The sequence below is a fragment of the Protopterus annectens genome, chromosome 4.part0 (genome assembly GCF_019279795.1).
Source record: "Protopterus annectens isolate FY-2018-M chromosome 4.part0, PAN1.0, whole genome shotgun sequence".
Lineage (NCBI taxonomy): Eukaryota > Metazoa > Chordata > Ceratodontiformes > Protopteridae > Protopterus > Protopterus annectens.
Genome location: NC_056733.1, coordinates 1,313,737,500 through 1,313,756,984, shown reverse-complemented (window position 1 = coordinate 1,313,756,984; position 19,485 = coordinate 1,313,737,500). Strand labels below are relative to the sequence as shown.

At 40.7% G+C, this 19,485-nt stretch overlaps 1 protein-coding gene across 1 annotated transcript in view; it reads left to right on the top strand.

The window, feature by feature from the left end:
- Positions 1-19,485, top strand: part of PDLIM4 (PDZ and LIM domain 4) — a 1,207,050-nt gene that overhangs the window by 1,149,876 nt on the left and 37,689 nt on the right. The window contains exon 6 of the mRNA XM_044069192.1: positions 18,459-18,579. Within this exon, the coding sequence (XP_043925127.1) occupies positions 18,459-18,579 (121 nt within the window). The remainder of the gene's footprint in view (positions 1-18,458; positions 18,580-19,485) is intronic.

Below are 19,485 nucleotides of genomic sequence, written 5' to 3'. Positions count from 1 at the left end.
AATGCTGTCAGTGAAGGATAGGAGTGCAGTTGTACTGTGGAAAGGCCTGAAGCCATGTTGAGATTTGGCCAGTAAACTGTTCTGGAGTAGGTGGTCTAGTAACTGTCTGTGGATGCACTTTTTCATTATTTTAGCTAATGGGGAAAGTAGAGCTATGGGACAATAGTTAGAATATTCTCTGGAGATGTTCTTCTTGTTTCACTGTTGCAGTCATTACACTTGGGTTATCCTGCTGGCAGGCTACCCTCAGTCGGCCTCAATTCCAAAGTCTAGGTCCGGCGTCGGTTGCTGTCACCTCTTCCCTGCTCCAGGGGTATAAAAGATGCAGCTTACGCCATTTTCTCCAGTCTTTCTTGCCGCATGGTGCCCGAAGCATAAGCAGTTCGCAAGTGCCAGTCGGCCGACTCCTGAGATTTTCATGTTCGAATTTCAGATCCGAAGTCTTCATTAAAAGCTAAGTACCCTGTTGGGGAAACTTTTTTCTTGCTCCAGACCGATGTCAGAAAAAGTTAATAGTTGTATTTCTTGTGGGAAGCAAATACCTCATAAGGACTTTCATTCTTACTGTATTCCTTGCCTAGGCCCTGACAACAATGTTGCTAGTTGTCGGTTTTGTGCTAGATTTAACCAACACACTATTAAGCGTCGGTACGATTTTGCATTACACTATTTTGGCAGAAGATTTAATTACACAATGTCATTGGATAGCCATCCGACTACCGGAATTCACAAGAAACGCAAAGAAAAAGAAAAGGACAGGCATCCGAGGTCCAAAACCGATGAAGAGGCTTCTTCTAAGCCAGTCGCCGGTTCGCGGGTTCTCAGTGAGGCACCTTCGCAGCCCCTGACACCTGCTACTTTAGACCCGCAGGCCGCTACCGACTCCCACGTGGAGTCGACTAGGCCACTGGAAGCTCAAGGTATTGGACCTTCAGAGACTATTCCCTCAGATGGGTCTGGAGCCGCTGAGCAGGCATTGGCTTCTGAGGGTGTTTTCAGACCTACTCAATTATACATTAAAATGACTTCAGCTTCAAAGGCAAAGACTAAAGCACCTTTAAAGACAAAGAAACAAGTACAACAGCCTCATGGACAGGCCTCCATGCCCAATAAACAGATGCTCAAAATGGCCGAAGACTTAATTACTTTGATCAGGGGTTTCCATCCCCCACCTGATAAAAGGCCTAGGCAAGAGACAGAATACGAATCTTCAGATCAGGTTTCCATTTCATCTGATTCCTCTTCTGATCAGGAATACTCTCCTCCTCCCTATGAGGATTCTGATGCTGAAGAATCTATCCCTTCAGCCTCTCTTCCTGAGGATTATTCTTTTGGAGAAACCTTGCAAACCATGAGGGAGCATTTCCACTGGGAGAGCCAAAATTTTTCAGAATCTAAGAAAAGGCTCATAGGCTTCCTTTTACTACCACAACACAGGCCCCTAGCTATTCCACCTGTGTTAGACATTGTAGATGATGTTTTTTCAGAGTCCAATGTGATCCTTGACTCCTTACCTCCAGCTCCTGTTAGGCCGGACAGGTACTACAGGGTTCCTGACTCTCATAAATTCCTTTTCAAAAACCCTGCTGCTGACCCAGAGACTATCTCTCAGGGTCCCAAAGGGGTCAACGCTTCCACTGCTAAAAACCCTACCCCCTCTGACAGGGATTCTAGGGCATTGGACAGATGGGGAAAAAATATTTACACTTCCGCTACCTTGGCTATAAGGGCTTTAAATTGTCAGTTTCATATGCTCAAATATCAGCAATATATTATCTCACTGCTTAAACAGAAAATGTTGATAAATTCTGAATGTGCAGAAAACAAAGAAATGCAGGATTTATTACATGCAGCTGAACAAGTTGGAACGCATACTTTGCAATGTGGTTTTGATTCTTTGGAGGCCTCCTGCAGGGCCACTGTTATGGGTTCTTTCATCAGGAGGCATGCTTGGTTAAAGGATCAAAATCTGCCTGATCATGTCAAAGCAAAATTATTAGATGCTCCATTACAGCATGATACCTTGTTTGGTGTTAAAGCAGAGGAGGTGTTAAAGAAAATGGAGGACAAAGCTAAATCTATGCAAACGTTTAAGGATTTCTTACAGGTACAGCCTCCAAGATTTAGCAGACACTGGCCTACAAAGAATTGGTCCTTTCCAGTGTCAGACAGACCACAAATGGGCAGATACAGATGTCCAAGAGGCAGATCCCAGCCTCAAGGTTCGTAATGGTCTAAACAATGGGGTGCTAGTACCTCCAAAAGTGAAGAAGACAAGTCACAGCCATACAGGAAACAGTCCCAATGACATCCCCCTGCCTGCACCAAGCACTTATCTTCTGGCGGCACCTTTGGGGGAAAACTAGCACTTTTTTTTATCAAAATTGGCACATAATAACCCAGGGCAAATGGGTCCTGGACATAGTGTCACAAGGCTACAAGTTTCACTTCCATACTTTGCCAAGGACAAACAGTTTGCCAGACCTGCCAAAACATCAATGGGCAGAGGCACAAAAGCAAGTCTCATCCCTCATGGACATGAGGGCCATTCAACAAGTACCAGAGCAAGAGCAGGGACAAGGATTTTATTCAAGACTGTTCTTGGTACCAAGAAAGGCCAAGACCTGGAGACCAATACTGGACCTATCTATTCTAAACATATATCTGGATATACCAAAATTCAAAATGTTGACTCTACAGCAACTTCTGCCCATGCTGGGCAAGAAGGCTTGGCTTGTGACTTTAGACCTAAAAAAGGCATACCTGCATGTCCCAATCAAACAGTCATGCAGAAGATACCTCAGATTTATAGCTGGCTCAATGCACTACCAATTCTCTGCACTGCCCTTTGGCTTATCTACTATGCCCAGGGTCTTCACAAAATGCCTGGCACCAGTAATTGCATTTTGCAGACAAAGAGGAATACAAATATAGCCTTACTTGGATGACTGCCTTATTCAAGCAGAGAACAAGGACATTCTACTACAGCATCTGGCATTTGTAAAAAGATTACTAACAGGTCCAGGGTACACAGTAAATGAAAAGAAATCAAAACTCGTACCCTCTCAAGAGATAATATTCCTGGGTGCAAGCTTAAATACAACTGCCCAGATGGTTTATCTCATGCCAGACAAACACAGACAGCTGACTACTTATTTCAAATTGTTGGCAACAAAAACCCAGTTATCTGCAAGAAAAATTCTGCAGGCTTTGGGCTTCATGGCGTCCTGCATTCTGCTAATTCCATATGCAAGACTGCATATGAGGAAACTTCACTGGTATCTAAAAAGTGTTTGGACTCAACATTGCCACAGCCTGGAAACAGTAATTACCCTCATTCCCTGCCTGCAACAGAAGTTTCGATGGTGGGCAAATGCGTGTCACCACAACATGGGACAGCCATTCACTTTACCCACAGCCAGGCAGACATTGACAACAGATGCATCAGATTATGCCTGGGGGGCCTATATGGCAGGAAGATGTATTCAGGGCACATGGTCTGCAAGTCAAATGCATCTACACATCAACCAAAAAGAGATGCTAGCTGTTCAGAATGCCCTGACAGCCGTCAAGGATCTACTTCATCCAGGACAACTACTGATAAAGATGGACAATACTACAGTCATGTGGTACATAAACAAGCAGAGGGGCACACATTCCTACCCCCTATGCAGACTAGCCATGAACTTGTGGGACACAGCATTGACTTACCAAGTACATCTGCAAGCACAATTCCTGCCACGAAGGATAAATACTCTGGCAGATGAACTAAGCAGAAACCTTATGGATCTCCACGAGTGGAAATTGGATCCACAAGTCTTCAGCATGATAACAAGGAACTGGGAATGCCCGGACATAGACCTATTTGCCTGCCCTCACAACTGCCAACTACAGAGATTCTGCACAAGGACTTATCACAAGCAAGCATGGAAATTGGATGCTCTATTTTTCAGCTGGAAAAACAGTATATGCCTTTCCTCCTCTGCCTCTCCTCCCCAAGGTACTCCTCAAAGTCAGACAAGAGAAACCAAAAATTATACTGATTGCTCCAGACTGGCCCTGCCAGCACTGGTACCCAATCCCAAAGAGCTTGTCTCAATGCCCAGCTTGGACCTCAAATTCCTCACTTATTGACCCAACAAGTCAGTCAGATACTGCACAGCCAACTCAGGACCTTAAACCTGGCAGCATGACGGATAATGTAGCCATTCAAGACACACCTCTCTCGAAAGCAGTGATGGATGTTATTTTGGAGGCCAGGAGGCCTAGCACCAGAAAATCTTATGCAGAAAAATGGAAGAGATTCTGTGCTTGGAACCAGGCACAAGGTATTGACACGATTGTTCCAAATATTCCTCAGATTTTGCAATACTTAACTGAGATGCTGGATAAAGGCCTTTCCTTTTCATCAGTTAAAATTCATGCCTCTGCCATTTCAGCTCATTACAATACAGAACCACCTATTTTTTCTCATCCATTACTAAGGCAGTACCTCAGAGGGGCCAAAAACATAAGACCTCCAAGGAGAGCACCAATACCTGCATGGGACCTCAGTTATGTCTTGGAAAAACTCACACTGCCTCCATTTGAGCCAGCCTCTGCAGCTGATATAAAATTCTTATCCTGGAAAACAGCTTTGCTCCTAGCAATAACCTCCACTAGACGAGTCTCAGAGTTACAGGTACTCATGGCTGTGGAACCTTTTATCATTTCCATCCTGACAGGGTTTCTCTGAGGACAAACCCTACATTTATGCCTAAGGTAGTGTCTAGTGTGGCCCTTAACCAAACAGTTAATTTGCCTACCTTTTACCCAAACCCACAGAATAATAAAGGGTGATAGACTTCTGCATTCTTTGGACATTCACAGGCAGCTATGCTTCTACTTGGACAGAACCAAAGCTTTCAGAAAGACTGAACAACTTCTAGTGGCATATGCTGCAGGATCACAAGGAAAGCCTATCTCAAAGCAGACTATTTCAAAGTGAATAGACCACTGCATTCGTTTCTGCTATTCTCAGCATGGCAAATCAGTGCCTAAGGGCATTAGGCCACATTCAACCAGAGCAGCAGCCACTTCAGCAGCCTTCCTCAGAGGAGTACCAACCAAAGACATCTTAGAGGCTGCAACTTGGACTTCAGTGCATACTTTTACAAAGCACTATCACTTACCTCTCTCGTCTAAATCCAGGACAGGCTTTGCCACTGCAGTTCTGCAAGGCCTGATAGCCTGTCCTAATCCTATTTAGCACCTGCCTCCCAACCTTAGCTTTGGGATTCAACCCGATTGTAATGACTGCAACAGTGAAACATGATGAACATAGTACAGTTGTGTACCTACCATAAATGTAGATGTTCGAGTGTATTCACTGTTGCAGTCCAGGTTACCCTCCCACCATCCCCCTTTTCCTTGCTGGGACTTATCTGTACTTCTCTATTCTATACAACCTATGTGATGTATTTGCTTGTAGATGAAGGAAAAGTTGTTTTTTGTGTATGCATGCTTATTGGTATAATTTAACCTACCTTTTTAGGGGCACCTGACATCTGGGGCAAGAAAAACTGAAGAAAATGGTGTCAGCTGCATCTTTTATACCCCTGGCGCACTGACGTCAGGGAGGAGGTGACAGCAACTGACACCGGACCTAGACTTTGGAACTCAGGCCAACTGCGGGTAGCCTGCCAGCAGGATAACCCAATTGTTATGACTGCAACAGTGAATACACTTGAACATCTACATTTATGGTAGGCACACAGCTGTACTTTATCTGCAAGAAAAATTCTGCAGGCCTTGGGCTTCATGGCATCCTGCATTCTTCTAATTCCATATGTGAGACTGCATATGAGGAAACTTCAATGGTACCTAAAAAGTGTTTGGACTCAACATTGCCACAGCCTGGAAACAATAATTACCCTCATTCCCTGCCTGCAACGGGAGTTTCGATGGTGGGTGAAGGCTTGTCACCAGAACAAGGGACAGCCATTCACTTTACCCCCAGCCAGGCACACATTAACAATGGCTGCATCAGAATATGCCTGGGGGAACCACGTGGCAGGAAGGTGTATTCAAGGCACATGGTCCGCAAACCAAATGCATCTACATATCAATCAAAAAGAGATGCTTGCTGTTCAGAAGGCCCTGACAGCCTTCAAGGACCTACTTCACCTGGGACAACTACTGATAAAGACAGACAACACCATGGTCATGTGGTATATAAACAAGCAGGGAGGCACTCATTCTTACCCCCTTTGCAGACTAGCCATGACTTTGTGGGACATAGCATTGACTTACCAAGTACATCTGCAGGCACAGTTCCTGCCAGGAAAGATAAATACTCTGGCAGATGAACTAAGCAGAAACCTCATGGATCCCCGTGTGTGGAAATTAGATCCACATGATAACATGGAAATGGGGATGCCCGGATATAGATCTATTTGCCTCTCCTCACAACTACCAACTAAAAAGAATTCTGCACAAGGACTTATCACAGACAAGCATGGAATGTGGATGCCCCATCTTTCAGCTGGAAAAGCTTAGCAGTATACGCCTTTCCTCCACTGCCTTTCCTCCCCAAGGTACTCCTGAAGGTCAGACAAGAGAAGCCAAAGATGATACTTATTGCCCCAGACTGGCCCTGCCAATCCTAAGGAACTTGTCTCAATGCCCGGCTTGGACCTTGCCTCATATACCTCATCTACTATCCCAACAAAATAATCAGAGCCTGCACAGCCAACCAAAGACCTTAAATCTGGCAGCATGGCGGATAATGTAGTCATACAAAAGCACCTCTCACTAAAGCTGTGATGGATGTCATTTTGGAGGCCAGAAGGCCTAGTACCAGAAAATCTTACGCTGAAAAATGGAAGAGATTCTGTGCTTCGAACCAGGCACAAGGAATTGACACAGCTGTACCAAATATTCCTCAGATTTTGCGATACTTAACTGAGATGCTGGACAAAGGCCTGTCCTTTTCATGAATTAAAATTCATGCCTCTGCAATTTCAGCTCATTACAATACAGAGCCACCAATCTTTTCTCACCCCTTGTTAAGGCAGTACCTCAATGGAGCCAAAAACTTAAGGCCTCCAAGGAGATCACCAATACTTGCATGGGACCTCAATTATGTCTTGGAAAAACTCACCCTGCCTCCTTTTGAGCCAGCCGCTACAGCTGATATAAAGATTTATCTTGGAAAACAGCTCTGCTCCTAGCAATAACCTCTGCAAGATGAGTCTCAGAGCTACAGGCACTCATGGCTGTGGAACCTTTTATCATTTTTTATCCAGACAGGGTTTCTCTGAGGACAAACCCAACATTTATGCCTAAGGTAGTGTCCAGTGTGGCCCTTAACCAAACTATTCATCTGCCTACTTTTTATCCAAACTCACAGAATAAGGGGGAGAGAATTCGGCATTCTTTGGACATACACAGACAGCTATGCTTCTACTTGAACAGAACCAAAGCTTTCAGAAAGACAGAGCAACTACTGGTGGCATATGCTGCAGGATTACAAGGAAAGGCTATCTCAAAGCAGACTATTTCAAAGTGGATAGGCCACTGCATTCGTTTCTGCTATTCACAACATGGCAAGCCAGTGCCTAAGGGCATTAGGCCACATTCAACCAGAGCAGCAGCCACTTCAGCAGCCTTCCTCAGGGGAGTACCAACCAAAGACATTTTAGAGGCTGCTACCTGGAGTTCAGTGCACACCTTTACAAAGCACTATCATTTAACACTCTACTCTAAATCCAGGGCAGGTTTTGCCACTGCAGTTCTGCAGGGCCTCATAGCTGCTCCTAATGCTATTTAGCTCCAGCCTCTCAAACATAGCTTTGGGATTCAACCCAAGTTTAATGACTGCAACAGTGAAACACGAGGAACATAGTACAGTTGTGTACACTTACCATAAATGTAGATGTTTGAGTGTATTCACTGTTGCAGTCCAGGTTACCCACCCACCATCCCCCATATCTTTGCTGGAACTTATCTGCACTTCCCTAATCTATACAATGTATGTGGTGTATTTGCTTGTAGATGAAGGTATAATACATTTTGGTGCATGCATGTTTTATTGGCATATTTTCAGCCTACCTTTTTGGGGGCACTTGACATCTGGGCAAGAAAAACTGAAGAAAATGGCATATTTTATAACCCTGGCGCACTGACATTAGGGAAGAGGTGACAGCAACCGACGCCAGACCTAGACTTTGGAATTCAGGCCGACTGAGGGTAGCCTGCCAGCAGGATAACCCAAGTGTAATGACTGCAACAGTGAATACACTCGAACATCTACATTTATGGTAAGTGTACACAACTGTACTTTTCCACCCTTATGTAGGGGGATAATGTAGGAGATTTTCCAGATGGTGGGAATAGTGCTTTCTTGTATGGTTCTATTTATCAGCAATGATACAGGATAAGCTGTGACCTTGGCTGCCTTTTGCAGGTATTCAGCAGGTAGCTGGCCAGCTGAGGGGGTAGCAGGTTTTAGTTTACTTAAGAGGTTGCAGATGAGGGAAGTTGGGACAGGTTGTAGGTTTAGAGTTGGGAGACAGTTAGTAGTATTGGTTGGAAGGGCAGAGCTATCGGCTGTTAGTTGATTAGCAAGTGTTTGGATGGTTTCAGTGAAGAAGGTATTAAAAGCGTTAGCAGTTTGCTTTGGATTGTCGGAATTTGATCCTGTAAGGGGTGGTGTTGCAGATTGGCCTGGCTGAAGTAGTCTGTTTATGCTAGCCCAACACTTTTGTGGATTATTTTGGTTGGTCTGTTGGAGGTGGAAGAAAAAGTTTTTTTTTTATCTTCGAGTATAGCTTTCTTAGTCTCATTTCGTTTTTGCCTGAATTGTTGCTGGTCTACGGGGTTTTTAGTTGTTCTCCATAGTGCCCAAACTTTATTTCTTTGTTGAATTTTCTGCCTGGTTTTCTTTGAAAGCCATTGGGTGGGTTTAGATTTAATTTTTGATGGAACGCTTTGGTGCATGGTGGTTAAGGATTGTTAAGAATTTTGAGTTAAAGTAGTTTGTTGCTTCAAGTGGGAGGCATTTTATAGGTGACCAATCACATTCTTTTAGTTCAGCTTGGAAGTTATTGGGGTTAAAGTTTCTGTTGCTTCTTATTGTTTTATATATGGTTGGGTTGTGTGAGCTCGACCCTTCCCTGATTATGTAAGTGAGATAATGGTCACTTACATCATCAGGGAGGGCCCCTACATTATAGAGTTGTTGGTGATTATTTATTAGAATCCAATCTAGGATGGATTCTTTGTTATTGGGTTTATTAATTCTGGTTGGGGAGTTAATTCTTTGTGAGAAGCCATTACGGTTAATATGGGAGGTTGGTGATTCAGTAGAGCAGTCCTTCCAGTCTATATTAAAGCCTCCAAGAATTATTGTCTAATGGGGAATGTTTGTGGAGAGTTCAGCAAGGATACCTTCCAGAGTGGTGATGTTGTTACCAGGGGGGCAAGTAGATACATATTATATTTAGGGATTTGCTGGGATTAAGTTGAAGTTTGGTGCTAATGATTTCTGCATTGTTTTCAGAAGAGGAACCAAGATCTAATATAGATATTTGTAGCCCTTCTTTATAGAGGATAGCAACACCCCCTCCTATTTTTACTTTGCGATCTTGTCTCAGAGGGATTGCTTGGTGAAATGTACATTTTCCTCATTCAAAGCTTCCATGCTCCTCCCCCATACATACCTGATGCTAGATGGTTTGTAAGCATTCCAACTAAACTACATGGAGGTTCCCTTTAAGAGTAGACCTTGATTTCCAGCGTATTATTTCAAGGTGTGTGTGGGTGGGAGTGTTTGGCTGGTACCATAAATTGTTTTCAGCTCTGCTTATGTTATTTCCACAGCTCGGGCATAAGCTAGGGCTACTTCTGGCAGTAACAATGTTCTGCAGGCATGCACATTAAACAAAAATGAAACCTCTGACAGAAGCTGTGCAAGGTCAGCATTACCCGGCTGGCCTGCTTCAGTTTACCTAAACAAAGATAATACATGTTTTCTTCTCATTTAACTTACCCAGTTATATGCAATGCAGTTTGTTAGGCATGTCAGTAGCCTGATTTCACTGAGAACATTGTTTTACTGAATTGCTGCTTTATACTTTTTTTTGTTGTCATGACTGTGATTTTAAGCGCTTTAAGTTTCAAATACCTCTGCACTTTTTAGCACAGGCTAGATTCAGTCTTATGGAATCTAGATTGCTTTATATCACTTGAGCACTAAAACCAGCTTTTCACTGAGATACTGAAAGATCTGAGGCATTTGTTGCTTTCGACTAATTCTAAGTGCCCGTTTCTGCTCGTATATTGCATTCTTAATTTCTGTTTGCACTGTACTGTCTGTTTGAATTGTTGGAACTGTTTTTGACCACATTTTTGCTGCATACTGTACTAGTTCGGCTGTAGCATAGCCTTTTCCAGGCTTCCTGTTTCTGGGTCTGTTTTGTAACCTTTGAGCATCAAATTCAAGCCATCTTTGTTGGAGAAGACCTTTCTTCACCCTTGTGGGAGGAGAGTGCTGTCTGGGTCCCATCTAATTGAGGGTGATTGGACTAGAGTTCAGAGAGTGCATCCTTATTTGCTAGTTTGAGTTAAAAGAGTTATTTCTTGATTTATATAAGCCCCACATCTATGCTTTCTTGCATATAGTGCACCATTGTGCACTGCAGCATAGCGGTAGTTACTGTTGGTGGTTATAGTAGCAATCGTTTTGCTTGTTAAATTTTGCATTAGCACTTTGCTTGTAGTCCTCCAGATGTTTTCTGTGGCTCAGCTATACTGTCAGGTAGAACACTAAGCCTAGCCTCAGAGGTACCAACACACCTTTCACCCACTAGCCATTCCTAAATGTGACCTCTCTTTCTGACCATATAATTTTACCTAACCCTATGAATGTACAATTTCCCACAGTTTCTCCAGCCAGCTTGGTCAACACAGGCATTCTGAGACAGTGTAGTAACTGCCTCATTTTCAATGACAACACTCTGCTCTTAGACCATACAAACTCAACGTGTGAGAGATGCAACTATATTAAGAACCTTGAATTTGTGCTCTCTCACACACCAGTCAGTACATATGACAATGAGCAGGTCATCAGCATGCACACCTCACCTCCTACTCCACTCAAACCCATATCACACATACCTACATATGTGGAGGTCTTCATCAGAAACATACTTAAACACTAGAGACCTCCCAAACACAAACACAAGCACGCTACACATAATACTTCCTCTGCAGAACACATTACACATAATAGCTCACATACCAGTGTCTCACCTGTCAAGCCCTTAAGGCAAAACACAAAACAAAACATATTAGTTGTAAGTGATTTCATCATGAGCCACACAGATGTCCCCTTCACCAAGCTGGATAAGGAGAAGGTCAAGGTCAGCTGTCTGTCAGGTGTCAGGATCTGCCATATCACATATGCACTCAAGTCTCACAGCAACAGGTTCTGTTATGAATCAGAGTCATAGTCCATGCTGGTGTGAACGACTTGAGATATACCTCTCTGGACTATATGAAGAGAGACATGATTGAGTTTTCAGACTATGTGTCTCAGGCTGGCATGTCCCTAGCCTTAAGCAGCATTTTACCTTCACCTAGGATGATGCCTCAATACAAACAGAAAATGATTGACTTCAATAATTGGCTTAGTTTCTGATGTTATTCCAAGGGGATACAGTATCTGTCAGCCTGGGATGACATGATCAAGAGACCTCGATGCTTTACCAGAGATGGTCTTCATCTGTCACCCCTGGGATTTCGACTCATGACACCCCCATAATGCCTTTTTTAGGCAGTGTCTCAAGGACAAAATTCCTGATGTAAGAACTCCATCTAAGAACAACCTTAACATTTTGCTGCTAAACATTTGGAGTCTTAACATGAAACTGCATTCACTGGAGGCAGTCCTCAGCTTGGAAGACACAGACATTTGTGCTGGCATAAAGACCTGGTTCAAGGCTGTGGACAGCACCCCAACCATATCAGGCTACACCTCCTTTCATCCATTCAAACCAGAAAATGATGGCATGCAAAGTAAAGGAGGTGGTGTATCAATATTCATTAAGGATAAGCACATCTCCAGATTGGTTAGACAGCATGATTCCCTGGAGACATATCAGGTGCAATTAACAGTTGGTAAGACACCTATTCAAGTCATTGCCAGCTACAGGACACCCTCCATGAATCAGGACACCCATTTTGTCTATTTGGATCTACTTGAGTCTATCAAGGTACATCAGAACACCATGGTTTTGGGTGACTTTAACTACCCATCCATTGATTGGGGAAATTACTTGTATGCAAACTTGCTTGCCCAAAGGTTCCTTGACTTCATTAACTCCAGTGCCCTGGACCAGCTAGATGTCACCCCTACAAGGGGCGTCATCATCCTTGATCTGGAGCGTACCAATATGGGATACCACTGTAGCACCCCCATTGTGAGGTCTTCCCTGGTGAGATATGACCATAAATCAGTCTCATTCGAAGTTAGTATCATACCTGACCCCCCCCCCCAGCACCAACTAAACTAAAAAACTTCTCCAAAGCAGATTATAACCTCTTACGGGAGGGTATAAATAGCTTCACTGCACCTCCCCCTTCAGATTGAACTGGCAACTATATTGAGTTCTACACAAATGCTTTTTACAAACACATGAACAAGTGCATCGACTTGGTCATACCTGATAGGACCAAAACAGGCTTCTCAAGGAAGAGCAAATCTTTCTGGTTGGCAACTGCCATTAACAGGCTTTACAATAAGAGGAAGTAATTGCTGTCTAAGAGTAAGAGGGAGTGAGCCCTAAACTGGAAACACTCCCTCCTCAGCTTAAACAAGTATATGAGAGTTCCTGTGAAGTCCTACAAAGCTAACTATGAATCCAAATTAGCTTCCTCAACTGAGGAAAACCATAAGACGTTCTTTAGTTACATTGTGTAAGACCCTCTTGTAGGATGTTGATGTCATTTGGAGATTCTATGACCGCTCCCAGTTTGCAGTCATCAGCAAACTTTGTCAGCCACAGATCTTTAGTTTATGTATGACAACACATTGTCTACATATGTTCCCAGGTCCCTCACTATTGGCTCGGTTTTCATGAGGGCATTGTTCAGGTGATTGTTGCAGCAGACATATTGCTTATCAAAGAATACATTTGTGTGCTTTTTGGTATTTACTTTTAAGCCATGGGTTTGACACTGATTATTCTTTTATAACAGGCTTTCCTGAATGACTTTGATGTCTTCTGGATGGTTTATGGTGTCACCGAGGCTACTGTCATGCAAAACCTTTGTTAATGATAAACCCTCAATATTTGCCTTGACCACTGAAAATGAGATGTCAAAAAGGAATGGCCTGAGGACCGAGAGCTCATGTACTTCACTAGTGGTAGCCTCTTGATGGAGGTAGCTCCGCCTACCCTAATTTTCTGAGGTCTATTTAGAGCTAGTTTGCTGTAATATGTCTTACATAAGGATTTACATTTAGCCTGATTAGTTTATTAACTATACCTGAATGAAGGATGGTGTTGAATGCCTTTGGATGGTCCAGATATGCATTGTCAACAGTTTTTCCTTCATACATTGCTTCAGTGACCAGACTGAGTAGGCAGGATCTGCCTTTGATGAAACAAAACTGGCTCAGGTTGATGTTTTGTAGGTTGCATATGTCTTTGTTTATTAAGTCCATAATTATCCTTTCCAAAGTCTTACAGATGAAGCTGGTCAGGCTTATAGGTCTGTAGTTGCTTGATTGGTTAACACCCCACCTATGTGAAGGAGGATGGCTGTTGCAGTCCTCCATTCATTTTGTACAGACCCTGTTTAGAGGCTAACATTGAAAAGCCTCTGCAGTGGGTTTTGCAGGTCATGCTTCAGGTGTCATATTGGTATCCTGATATGTAATCTGGTCCCATAAAAGCAGTGTTTTTAGCCTTGGATAGTGTATTTAGGACTTGTTCCTGGAGGTGTGGATGCTGATAAGTGATCTGGGCAAGGGGGGTGGAGTTAAAGCTAAATTTATCCACTAGTAGACTGGCTGTGTCTTTAGTTTTAGAGTACATGATATCTCTTAATATTAGCTCACTACAATTTTGAACATTGTTTCTGTTGTTTCTGACAAAATAAAAAAAAAAACTTTGTGATTGTCTTTTAACTTGGTTGCTATTTTTACCTCATATCTACCTTTGGTTGATTTAATCAGGATCTTATTAAAAGTGTTTTTGGCATTTGAAGATTTAGATTTCTTTTATGTGCAATGAGCTTACCTTTTATTATACTGCCTGTTTATGTTTGGATTCCAGCATAAGGGTTTATTTTTAAACTTGGCATTGTATTTTTTTCCGAGAGGAGCAGATGATTCTATGCACTGTTGCATATGTTGCATATTAAACTGGCTATGGTTACATTATTAGTGGGTCTTCATTTTTTTACTGCTCTGTTTTTGACAACATTGTTCCAGCACTCTTTATTTATGTGTATTTTTTCTTTGTCTCTGTACTTTTTCCTTGTTTGGGGCCCTAGGGGATATCAAGGACACATTTATAAGTGTAACAATGGGGTGATTTGTATCCATGTGCCATGATGATCAATTAACCATTACTGTACACAGTATATTGGCTAATGGTGAAGCAGCCATGCACAGACAGTATATTCTGTCACAAAGCTATTTCTTACTCTCACTTAGCTCAAGAAGGATGTAAATAGTCACTGAATCAGTAACCCAAAACAATGTGCTACACCAAGTAGCACACAGATGACCAAGTAGCATTTCAAATGCTATTATAAAATGTAGACGTGTTATAGTAGTTAATTTGTGCATAATGTGAGTTACAGCTATCCATTGTTGATAGAAAGTGGAAGTGTAGTAATTAGCATTCCTACTTTGAAAGTCTGTTAAGAAAAAAAATCACTGTGCATTTCTTTCTAAGCAAAGGAGAAAGGCACGAAGAACAAATGAATGAAACTTTGTGCTTTTAGACAAGCTCGTTTTCATAAAGTTGGTTTGATCTCCTCTAACATAGAAAGATTATTTGCTCAATTCCTGTACGCCAGATGTGTGTGCAGCCAGAAAGCCATGTGATTTATCTAATAAACACTTACTAAGTGATTTAGAATATCTCTGATAATTATAACAAACAATATTCTAAACCCATCTACTAAACAAAACACTCTTGCATGCACTTGCTAAACTAAAAACATTCTTCTAAACACTGCATTCCAGACATGCTCATTACTCTAATTCATATGTTTCAAATGTTCTTACTAAGGTTATGACCAAAGGAGGCCATTGAGAAGCTTAGCCACATAACCAAAAACAGGTGGGAGATTAACAATGTCACCCCATTAAGTAGATTTTTTGCACATCTCTGGTAAATATTTGCTATCAACCAGCAAATATTCCACTGAAGGTGCACAAACAGAAAACAGGGATTCAGCCTTATTCATAGCAGTGTGGTGTGATGTATTGAGTTTCCTAATCTTGTCCAGTGAGCTATTAGAAGCTCTTTTCACCATATGGTGATTGCATCGGATGCATGTGACATTCATAAATATCTGGAAATGTACATTCTAGTTTTCAATCCTGCCAGGAAGAATGTAGGAGGAAATGGGCAGTTAGAAACATAATTATTATGGTACATTCAATGTGCAGAACCTCTGCCAATATGGCTTTAAGTGCATTATGCTACAGTGTGTATTTAACGTGTATTGGGATAATCATTCAGCTTTTAAGCCTATTACACAGTGAGCAGAATATTCAGACCTTTTCCTGTCAGAATACTGCACTGTGTAATGCATCAAATCGTTTCAACAGCTTTGTTTAAACTGCTGGCCTTTAGCCATCTTTCAAGTCATTCAGAAATTCTTAACAGAAGCTTTTTCCTATTGCTAAACAAGTGCCTCCCTTTTGCTGCAAGTTTAAGAACAACAGAAAGTAAGCTGATAGTACCTATAGTGTGAGTTTGCAAATCTAAGCAGAAATGCTGTAGTTGATTTCTGAGGTCATTATGGCTTCTTATAGCAGAGGCAAAGATGCTGCTTTTTACTTTTACACCATCACTTACATCACCATACATTTTTATAGATGATGTAATGAGGGAAACTTTTTTTTTTTTAAATTTAAGTGGTTTTGTCAAACCATCTCAAGATTAGTTTCTTAAAATTGTATTAAACTCTGATGAAGCAGACAATGATCCCTAACTTTGTAAGCATCTCTTAGACAAAATAACCAAGACTGGCAGTGAAAATGTAGTCTAATTTGCAGCTTACTTTTGAAGTTCCATCAACCACAATTCTGATTCTTGGGATAGTGGACTCCCTATTGAAAGAACAAGGCCTAGATTTGGAAGTCCCATGATTATTTTAGCTTGTCCAGTCCTCATTATAGTTTCTTAATATGCTTCACTGTTGAAGGCATAAAACCAAATGACTTCTCATTGCACTCAGGTATTCTGTTTGAAAACGTATATGTTATGATATAAGGTGAAGCATTACAGGACTATGTATCTGACAATGAAACTCATTAACAAACATATCTGTAGAATACAGAAAGTTTTTAATTCTGAAATGTTTCCTGTTTTGACATCGTGTCAGTAGTATAGCAGTGTCTAACAGCTAATGCAGTCGTGTTTAGCAGAAGATTGTTTTTTTACGTTCTATGTTTTCATAGATTCATATAGGTTCATTCTATTCATTAACATTTGCAAGTATTGTAGTTTACACAATTGTTTCTTTTTACTTCAGCCCATATATGATATTAGACATGACCATCTACTACACATAAATATTATTGTATGAAATGATCTACTGATGTTGCTGTTGTGGGATACCTTCTGTATTTATTGCCAGTTGTTGCACAATTTCTAGCATCCTTTGATGTTTATACTGTTCAAGTGCAAACTACTCTCAAAATGTAAGTGGTTATTTAAAACCTTTCTTTGTACATATACTTTCAAGTATTTCACAGACTGATCATAAAAGAATATTTATTTATAAACATGCTTCATGTTTAATTTTATGAAGTGTCTGATCCCCTAGCAGGGATATGAACAAGTTCTAAGTATGTTGTACTTTTTCAAAGAGGTATTTGACTAATAGTTGTTTCCAGTCACTTAATGACAGAATTTGTGAGATTAGAGAATAGTTCTTGTTGAAAACATCCTCATTGCATTCATTTAGAGAAATGAGATAGATTATTATTTTGATAAAATAGGCTGTGATGAACAACAGAATCTTTAGCATAGTGGTAGACATAATGGAAACCATAACTCAGTGAGTATACCTATGATAGTTTGCTGTGATCAGCTGAATAAAAATCATCTCAAATTACTGCAGTCCTCTCATTTTGTACAAACACAGAACACTATCCCAGTTCCCAAAGCTGTATAGGTGTGATTTTTTTTTTTTGGGGGGGGGGGGGGGGTAAACTCTGCCTTTTCTGTGATTCTTTATGGCCGTTAGGTCAGATAGGCTCTCTGACATATCTGTTATGTTTAATTAGATGGGGGTGTGGGAGATACAGAAGAACTTGCCCGCTGCATAAAGTAGTGTTTTATTTCCATGCTTTTGTGATTCAGTTTTCTTAGATTGATGTTTTTTGGTTCACTATTTGAGTGTTCACATTTTCAATAGGTAGTCATATACATGTACTTACATTTGTATATACACAAATGCACACAGATGTCATTGCTGAGTCTGTGTCCAGCACCATTGTTAGGTAGGTGGGAGGACAGTTTCACCATATATCATCTAAAAATGTTTAGTATGTATTAATTATATTTTCTTAATTATTAAAGTTATGTTGGTTAATTTAATAAAAAAAATAATATAGCACAATGAAGTGTGTTAAAACTGTTTTGAGTATTGCCAGGGGATTCTAGGCACAAGCCTATTTGTTTTAAAAATGGTAATATTATAGTTTATCCACAACCTGCCATGACTTGTAGTTCACATATGTAGTTGTTATGTATATGAAAGAAAGTGAATTTGAAAAAATTGACTCATCTGCCTATGGAGTATAACAGTAGGCCAGCTTGCTACATGACTTTTATGGGCATCTGTGAATCATGATTTTTGTTGAATAGACAAAGTAGCTTTTTCTCTAAATACTTTTTATTTGACATAATGTCCTTTTAAGGATTAAGTCACAATCTGTAAATAAAAAGAATATTTTTACTAACAAATGCAATCTGGAATCTTTCATAATAAATTACTGTTCTATAAACAGCTCAATCTTCTTTAAGGAAAAAGAAAAACAAATTGTGTGGTCCATATAATGTAGGAGTGTGGTACTTTCACAATCTGTTTCTTATTTGGCTGGAACATTTCTACAGGACATTATCCATTAAGAATCATTTGCCTCATTTGTGTTGCTTTAAACATGTATTTTGCCTTTACCAAACACACTGTTCTCAATGTGCTCTTACTAAAACTTTTGGCAGGTGAGAAACCCGATCGGCCAGTTGGCACAAGAGGCATAAAATCTCCAGTATCTAAACTTGGTGGCGCACTGCCCACTGTACAGAAGCTTCCTCAGTGTACCAGATGTGAAAATGGTATTGTGTAAGTACAACATTCCTTTAGTCGGTGTATGATAAAGCAAACCAAAATCTGTGAATTACCTCTGCTACTCTTACCCTGGAGACTCTAGATCTCTCTGGTGGCCAGTCCACATGGTTATTTTACAAAGAAATCATTGCTGTAATCCTTTGTTTATGACCTTTCTCACACCATATTATTTCATTGATTTATGATGATTTATGATGTTTATTTTTCTTGAATTTAAGTAAATACTGTATAATTGCTTCAGAAAAACAAAACAAAACAAAAAACAAATAGAAGATCTAAAGTTTGGTTAGGACAAAGACACAGTCAGTGTGTAAGTTGAACAAAAAAAAAGAAAGTACTTCTCTGAAGTGTCTCAGTTTGTTCTACCACAGAAATGACTGGAATACAGACAGACTGCAAAAAAAACTGTATATTGTTAGACTTGCTTATCATGGATTGATAAAAGTCTAGTTTATAGCTACATGAAAAACAAGCATCGGGTTCTGGCTTTTGCAATCTTTCTTTCTGAACAGATGGTCAAATCACAGAAAATGTCTTGCAGATTATTGTGCTGCCTGAGTTAGGGTACCTCAATGTTTAAATGAATTAGAACAATCTTTGGACATCAACAATTTAAGACTGCTAACAAAATAGCTTTTTATATTTATATCTAGAATTAAAGTGAAGCAAAATAAACAAATAGTCACGTAACACTGCAGAATAAACTTTAATATTGGTAAGCGCTTTTTCCACTCAAAGGTGCTTCATCAGACCATTAAAATGCACTCATAAAAATTCTTAAAATAGACACATAAAGATTCAAATGCACAAATCAAAATGCATCCTAAAATCAGGTGATAAAAAAACTACTAAATTACATGATAAAACCAAGACTTGTAACTAGGATATAATGTATCCACT